This window comes from Penaeus monodon, chromosome 2 (assembly GCF_015228065.2).
Source record: "Penaeus monodon isolate SGIC_2016 chromosome 2, NSTDA_Pmon_1, whole genome shotgun sequence".
In the NCBI taxonomy this organism is placed as follows: Eukaryota; Metazoa; Arthropoda; class Malacostraca; order Decapoda; family Penaeidae; genus Penaeus; species Penaeus monodon.
The window spans coordinates 51200193-51208811 of NC_051387.1; the positions used below are offsets into that span (position 1 = coordinate 51200193).

Sequence of the window (8619 nt, forward strand, 5' to 3'; positions counted from 1 at the left end):
ATTTACACAATATACATAGAGGGAAAAAAATATATTATACAGTCTTATTTGACCGCACGTGCTTATATGATTTTATTAAAATAATAAGTAAAATTATAATTCTTATGTATCTGCATGAGTATGTACGTGCATGGTTTTTTAAACACCATTTTAATATCCTACGCAAAGGGGAAAAAACAACTTTGAGCAAAGAATTCATTGAGCCAGGTGTTCATCAATAAACTATTACAAGAATAAATCACTGACTACTTCTTCAATGAGACATTTCAGCATCCCAGTAATGCTGTACGGACATTGGTTTTCATTAACATATTAACTGTAACAAGATACTTGCGCCGAAAAGAAAACCCCAATTTAAGGAAAAAAATTAATATGCAGGGCATAAAACTAGTACAAGGGCTATAACATTTTACTTTCTCAATGGACAGATTCGTATTCTGTAAATTAGCTTTTCGGGTTACATTGGTGTATGCAGCAATAGTAAATAATATCAAGACAAGATATGTGCGTTAAGCCGGGCACATTGGGGTGGGGGGTTTGGTAAAGGAGTAATAACTGTAAATTATTTTTAAAAAATATAAAGGGTGAGTAATGATCATTTTAAATATATAGTGCTTTCCATAGTACATCGAACGATTTTCTGGGCGTTGCCGTATCAAATGTCACTTAGAACTCCAATAAGGTCACTCATTTTGCGTTATCAGCTTTGGTGTATTTTGTGGCGGGGTTGGTTCAAAGTAGGAAAAAACCTGGTTTTATTTCATTATTGTGTAAAAAAAAGAAAAAAATGGTCATTAAAAATTCTCTTCCTAATCATTTCAACACAATATTTCCAGACAGATTTTTGTCCTCAGAACACAATGAAAGGCCTTTAATTTGAGAGTTGCAGTAGTGTACTTAAATTTTTATTGTTTGCTATGGATGGGGTTTATTCGTACCGCTTGTTGTATATCGAAAAAGATTTGTAAAAAGATTTGATTTACAATATTGATTTCCGTTCTATTTTTAAACATATTTTCAATGATATATCCAGTGACATATTTTTGTCCATGCTGACGCTATGTTCATTTACTTTCGCTCAATTTCGGAATCACGAAATAAAATCGAGATGTGTTAGCCAATATATCCAAAAAAGCAATTGAACATCATTTCCATACTCATTACATACAATAAAAGGAGAGAGAGGAGAGGAGAGGAAGAGGAGAGAGAGAGAGAGAGAGAGAGAGAGAGAGAGAGAGAGAGAGAGAAGAGAGATGGAGAGAGAGAGAGAGATAGAGAAGAGGAGAGAGAGAGAGATACACCTTTTTTTAACCATATTCTGATGGCCAAAGTAATTTACATAATATCTCTACCACTTTGGAAATCACGAAATAAGAGCCCAGTTTAGCCCAGTTTAGTATGTGCAAGAATCTTAAAAAAAATCACCTTAAATTTCAACATCATTTCCATATTCATTATACATACATTATATATATATATATATATATATATATATATATATATATATATATATATATATATAGTGAGAGAGAGGGAGAGAGAAAGAGATAAGAGGAAGAGAAGAGGAGGAAGGGAGAGAAAAAGAAAAAGAGGAAGAGAGAGAGAGAGAAAGAGAGAGGGATAGCGAGAAGATGGAGATGAAGAGAGAGGGGAGCGAGAGGGAGATGAGAGGAGGGGAGAGTGAGTGAGAGAGTGAGAGAGAGAGAGAAAGAGAGAGATAGATAGATAGATAGATAAATAGAGAGAGAGAGAGAGGAAATATATATAAGTATATGTATGTATGAATATATGTATATGTACACACACACACACACACACATATTGTTTCTACCTTTTTGAAAGGAAAATAGGCCTCTTTCTTCTAACTAAACTTTATGACTAAAATCTTTCTGAGCACTTTTGTAATTTTTTGTTTATAATAATAGCTTAATGATTATATTATCTTTTATTCACAGTGGGCTAATATTATATTTGCATAAATATATTCATGTACTAATTTTGATGCTATTTGCTATTTAACTTTGTTCTTCCTTCTTGTCATTACCATGGTCTTTCGTATCTAGTTCTCTGTTTCTGATATTTTCGTTTTATGTTTTTATTATTCTTAAGTATTCTCACATTACTCAACTGATTCAGTCTTCTCAGATCTTTCAGTTCTTCTTGGTCTGTCTCATTTCATAATAAATTAATATATTTTGAGTAATTGAATACTCAGGAAACTAAACAACATTTGCAAACTAATAAACTGTTTTCTGTTCTTTTACAATTTTAAGAATTCCTTGAGGTAAACGTGGAAAAAAGAAAGCTACGAATGAAATAGATTTTTTTCTTTTTGCAGTGAATCACAAATCTTGCCTTAACAAATTATTCTTGTTCATGCATATTTCAACATTTTACAGTTAAAGATCTGCAAGAATATTTTCCATTATAGCATTCATTTTTCACATTTTATGGAAAATAATTAATTATCTAATTTTGTGTAGTATATACAAAACTGGTGAAGAGAGGATGTCATATTTCAAAACATAGTGAATTTTGGAATTATCAGGCATAGCAACTTTAGAATTAATTTAAGATTATATCTAGGATATATACACAATAAGAACATCATGACTAATTTATATCAGGTAAACAAACCATCTGTTCAACATAAATAACAACTTAAAAATATACACACAAATACATACATATTAACCAGATTATCTAATAAATGCCAATGAAATGTCTTGCTTATTTTTTCCTGTTTAATTATCTTTGGTTCACAGACATCTGAGAAGGCACAGTATTAGGAGAGAAGAACAATTTAACAGCCTGCTACAAATATATACCCATTATCCAGAATGTTCACCAGTATCTAGTACAGTACACAAAATATCCAAGAAGAGCTCTTGAATCTCTTCATTTAACTGTAAAAATACAGTAAGCAAAAGAAAGACTTCTATTAAAATCAGCCATTCTATGGTGGTGGAAGCCTGAGGAATAATATCTACTGCTTGAAACTTAAGTTCAGATAAGGAAGTATATCTATTGCTTGAAGCTCAAGTGTCTTATAATATATTTATGAAGGGAAAAAAGAAGAAGAAAAAAGTCAGTCTTAAGTTATGCACTTTTGAACATCATGCTATAAAAAAAGATAAAACTGTAACCTCTACAGTTTAGATAACCTAACACTAAAATGTTTGGCATATACTTTTTCCCTGATACAGTGTATAATGTTGAACTGATATTTGCCACAGACTAGTTTGGAGATCTTATCTGAAAAAAGTTGTAACCAGACTTCTAATCTGAATATCAATAAAATACATTAGCTCTATAATAAACAAATATTATAAAGCAAAAAGAAAGAAAGAATTTAAGAAAAAACATAGAATTAAAAGTCATAACAATATACTGCATATCTATAAACATAATTATCACAGGCAAACTCACTGATTATTCAGGTACCATATATTCAAAATTCAGAATCTTTTAATTCTTGATTATATCTCAGCTGAGATATAACCCATCAGACTTATGATATTATTGTGCCTGGAGGCGGAGCTCCTTGCGCAATAATGAAAGAACCATCTGCAAGTGTATGTGCATGAGCAACTAATGTAGCAGCCATTGCTTGTTCCTCTGCTGCTTGCTGTTGCTGTTGCTGCTGTTCAGCTGTAGGGCCACCCAACTGTATCTTGTGCTTACGCCACATGTGTGCCTTGAGATTGCCTTTAGTTTCTGATGCATAATCACAGCGTGCACAGGGGAATGGTTTTTCTCCTGTGTGGATTCTACGATGGACATTCAGTGTCTCTTTCCGTTTAAAGCTCTTGTTACAGAAGTCACACTGGAACTGTGGCTTTGTCTCATGAACCATACTGACATGCTTTTTTAATGCCATAGCTCCACGCATGACTTTTCCACAAATATGACAGTTGACTTCTAGCTTTCTGTCTTCATGTTGCCTTTCATGCATGTTGAGTTTCCATTTTTTACTAAATGTTTCACCACAGTGACTGCAAATAAAGAGACCACCTGTGTCTCCTACCTGGATATCATGCAAACTATACTTGTGTCTTGCTAGTGACTTTGAGTTTGACATCTGCTTATTACAAATTTCACATATAAGATTGCGCTTAATACATTGGCGATCAGGACACACTGGATTGTCAGGACTAATTGGCAGAGTTAAATCTTCCCCTTTACACTCCTTCTTCCGACAGAAATTACAGCCCTTGGCAAGAAAAACGGCCAGGCTAAGTGGAAGTGTTCCTCTGTCCTCCACCTGATCAACCATTATGTGCATAATCAACTCCTCGTGAAATGATGGATTGACATACAGTTCTAAATCTGATACAGCCCTGCGTTTCAAGTCATTGCTTACCTGCTGGAAGCATGCTTTTGTTAGAGCTCCTCCACTGCCTACCAGCAGGTCATCTCCCCCAACTGCCATTCTGTTAACAAGGTCATCTAGGTCATGAGGTGCTGATGAATCATCAGGTAAAACATCGCCCTCCAGTAAGGGTGGCATCAAAGTGTCTTTACTTCCAGCTCCTCCTCCCCCTCCACCACTAGGATCGGACCTGCCCATTGACCTCTTTCCCATGCGGATCCAGTAGCGGTACATTGCTATCATGTGAACATATTTTGGAATATGTTGGGGATCAAATTGATGATAATTGATAATTTGCATGTCACCTACTGTGATTGTTTCCACCTCCTGGACAACTGAATCCCCTATGGAAGCTTTGCTGTATGCTTCATCTACTAGAGGGTCTCCAGTATGAGTGACTAGCAATTCCACACTGAAGCCATTACCTTCTGTGTCTGCACTCCCCTGCTGGTGCATGAGATTCTTCTTTTCTAAACATTATTCATGACTTCTGAGAAGAACTTGGTGAGGTCATTCTGGTCAAATAGCTTAGTGAGGAGGATGTCTGCATGCCAGAGAGTGATAATGTGTTGTGAAGTCCTGGCAATTTGAAGAGTTGATGCAGAAGGATCAAAGAGTTCTTCAATCTTACCAAGGAAGGGTGTCAGGGCACTGTCGACAATCTTCTGGACTGATACCTGTGACAGATAGATTGAAGTGATAAACAGTGAATTGAATACAAAAAAATTCTTAATACAAAACAAGAAAATTTACAGTAAGATTTTTTTGTCCATTTCTTCAGAAGTACTTTTCCTCAGGTTGCCCCCCTCACCAATTACAAAAAAGTACCAGTTTTTAATAGTACAACTAAAAGCCATAACCAAAGTCCTAACCTTCATTTTTCCATGTGCATCATCTCCTCCACCCTCATGGTCTGTGACAGTCCTCCTCCTTCTCCTCCTCTCTTCTCCCAGTCCATCGTCTGGCCCTCCATCACCAGGTCCACCCGTGTCTGACAGAAGTGGCATCACAAGGCTCTCCAAGTCGTCTTCGCCAGGGTCGCGTTTGATGCGCTTTCTTGGCCGACGGGGCTCCTTCTCCTCAACCTGTGAGGATTAGAGGGACTGCTACAGAAAAGTTGATAAAAGTATAGAATCCATATCTAGTAATGGAATTTTTTTCATTCATTTAAATAAAGTAATGGTATATATCTAACTATAAGTAAATAAATATATAACTAGTTAAATGGATTATTGTCTAATGGTTTTATATATAAAAAAAAGTATCTTGGAGAGATATCAATAAATTTTCTTTACAAGTACATATCTGGATATCTATGTTTATGGACTGCTACAATGATAACTTTACTTTCATATATGATATAATATTATGTAATTACTGTACACATCATTTTTTAGAAGACATATATGTAACAATTTTAATAAATACAATAAACAATGGGCATATGATTGGTTCAGAGATAAGGTATTATGCTGAGGAGTTTGATTATTTTCTGAAGCATAATAAATTAACAGCATAAGCAACAGTACTAATTGGTCTAATAGCATGATGCCAAATATCTTCTTACAAACTTGAGATAATGTTTTGCATAAATATCTACATATAAGATATTGTCATGTGATGACAAACATACCTTCAATTTTCCCTTCATATTTAACCTTTTACAAACAACCAATCCTTTATCTAAGTATAAGAAAAAGGTTTATTTAGTTTACTACATCAGAAATAAAAATGTAGTCTTTGTGTCAGTTGAATCTACTTTTTCTCATTGTACCTGGTTAGCATGCAGATATAGATGAATACTAGGCAATAGTTATCAATAATTTTTATCAAAATAACAGCACCTATTGATTAATCCTATGCTGTTGGGGATGGCCATGGCCATGCCCATGTAAGTTAAGTTCATTACACAGATGGCTGCACAAGTGCTTAGTCACCAATGAGTCAATCACTAGCCCAGCCTATCTCACCTACCTCGCCCTTTTCCTTGATTTTTGGAAATATTTTATATTGCCATTTGTATTGTTAATAACCCTGTAATAATTACATCAATAATAACAGCATCAATATCAATTGCATAAAAAAATTCTGAAAACTCAAGGAAGAGGAAAATCAGGTGAAGGCACAAAGAATACTGATTAACTTCTTGGTGGCTGAGCACTTGCCGTGGTGGCATGGGGTTAATCACAGGATTCCAAAGAGTTCTATCTTCCTCAAACAATATTCATGCACATGGACACTTAAACATAGACACATACACACACACACACACTCTTTCCCTCACTCTCACTCTCTCTTTCTCTCTCTCTAAAAATGTATATGTATATATATTAGCTTTTACACAGGGCATTCTCATTTATCATTACTGAAAGACATTTACATTGTTAACGTGCATTAGTAGAGTGACATACATTAATGTACCCTAAACTTCAAATGGTTTGCTTCTCAGTATGAATACATAAACTTCCTGGTTTTGTCCATCTTCATATGTTGGGTAACTATTTATCTATCTCTAAATTGTACATATATACACACACAAATATCCAAGGAATTATTTGGAAACAAATATACACTACCTCTCTTCCTGCTACTTCTTGATCATACTGTTCCAGGGCTTCCTTCATCTCAAAGAGGGAGAGCACCTTCCTTACAGATGCCGTGCCTTTGCCCCATAGAGTACTCATGGACCCTTGGAAAAACAATGCAAAATATTTAGAAGTCCAGCCTGACAGTATGTGAAAATATTATATATATATATAAGATGAAATATGTAGCCTGAATGGATGAATGGAGTCCACTTCTCTCTCTGTACAGCTGGTGGCTTATTATACAACCTAGATATAAATGTGAGCATTTCAATAAACTAAAACAAATCAACTAAAAGTAAATAGAGACACTTCATATCCATTTGTATAGTTTCCTTTCTTACCTGTATACATAAAGGAAACAACAGCATCAACGACATCAAAATTCACAGCAATGGGTAGTGTAAAACGGCAGAACTGGTATAGGTATTTTAACTTTTTTCTTCTTAAGTACATCTGTCTATAGAAGTACGGACTGCGAGCCACTAATACAGCTCTGTGCGCCTGGGAAAAAAAAAAAGTAATCGGAATCCAATTAATTTTACGGAAATTTTTTTCTATACATTTTTGTTTTCATTTTCCAAGCATTCTCAAATCTGCCTTATCATTTTGTAGATAAATAATTGATAAAGTGATGTGTAAATATAAATTAATATCATATCAATGTAAGCCATATGGAAACATGACCTTATTTGCCATGAATCATCTGCAATAAAGCAAACTTACATAAACCATCTGTCTTTTATCCATATCCACAAGTGCAGTATTACAATCAATTCGCAGCTGCCTCATCTGCTCTAAGGCATTGCCAAGAGAGGGGTCTGCAAACTGGTGGTAAGATGGTTCTGTTGCCACATCCTCTAAGCCATCTGTTGCCCCCCCATCATCCCACATGGGTGGTGGTGGGGGCTGTACCTTCCTTGGTCTTCCTAAACGGCCAGGCACTCTTTCAACAGGGGAAGTGTTCAAGGGGTCTCGTGGTCCATATGCAACTACCTGAAGATATTAATAAAACATTAGGAAGGACTGTCTTTTAAGATTCTTTTTTTCCTTTTTCAAATTTAAATTACTGTAGACTTTGTGTATTGTCTTACTCTTTAAACCTAAATTAAATACAAAAAATATATATATAAATAATAAAAAAATAATAATAATAAATAAAAAAGGAAAAGAAAGAAAGAAAAAATACCCATTAAAACTAACATTAGTTCATGAACTTATGAGAAAGTCAGATCATTATTCACTAATCAGTGGTATTTACCAGCATATATTTGATGACACAACTCACCATATATAAGATAAAAAATAATTTTTGTTGATAACCAACTATAGTTTCAGGGAAATACTCTCGTACTCTTAACTGAAATCTGTCCTAATTCAATATTTATCTATCTGAATTAAACAACTAATCTCTTGTTCAAGAAGAGAAACAGATATATAGTTCAAAATGGTTCATAATAATGCAATAATGCTGGCAATGAGATAAAAGAGACAGAGCAAGAAAAGAAATGCAAAGAAGCCAGCAAACTTATAAATCATGAACACATGGAAAAAAAGAAAGAAAAAAAAAGAGAAAGTAAGAAAAATAAGGAAAATAGTCACTATTCAAACTCCTTCATAATAATATTTCAATCCTGAAACTTATTGAAAGATAATTTTCAT

The 8619-nt window shown here is 34.4% G+C and overlaps 1 protein-coding gene across 1 annotated transcript; it reads right to left on the reverse strand.

The window, feature by feature from the left end:
* Window positions 1–2603: 2603 nt before the first annotated feature.
* Window positions 2604–8224, reverse strand: LOC119579183. Its single transcript, XM_037926883.1, is given in 7 exon segments — window positions 2604–4848; window positions 4851–5049; window positions 5245–5457; window positions 6949–7061; window positions 7302–7461; window positions 7684–7953; window positions 8219–8224. Coding segments are annotated over 7 exon segments (2298 nt in total). The 3' UTR covers window positions 2604–3511.
* Window positions 8225–8619: the final 395 nt, after the last annotated feature.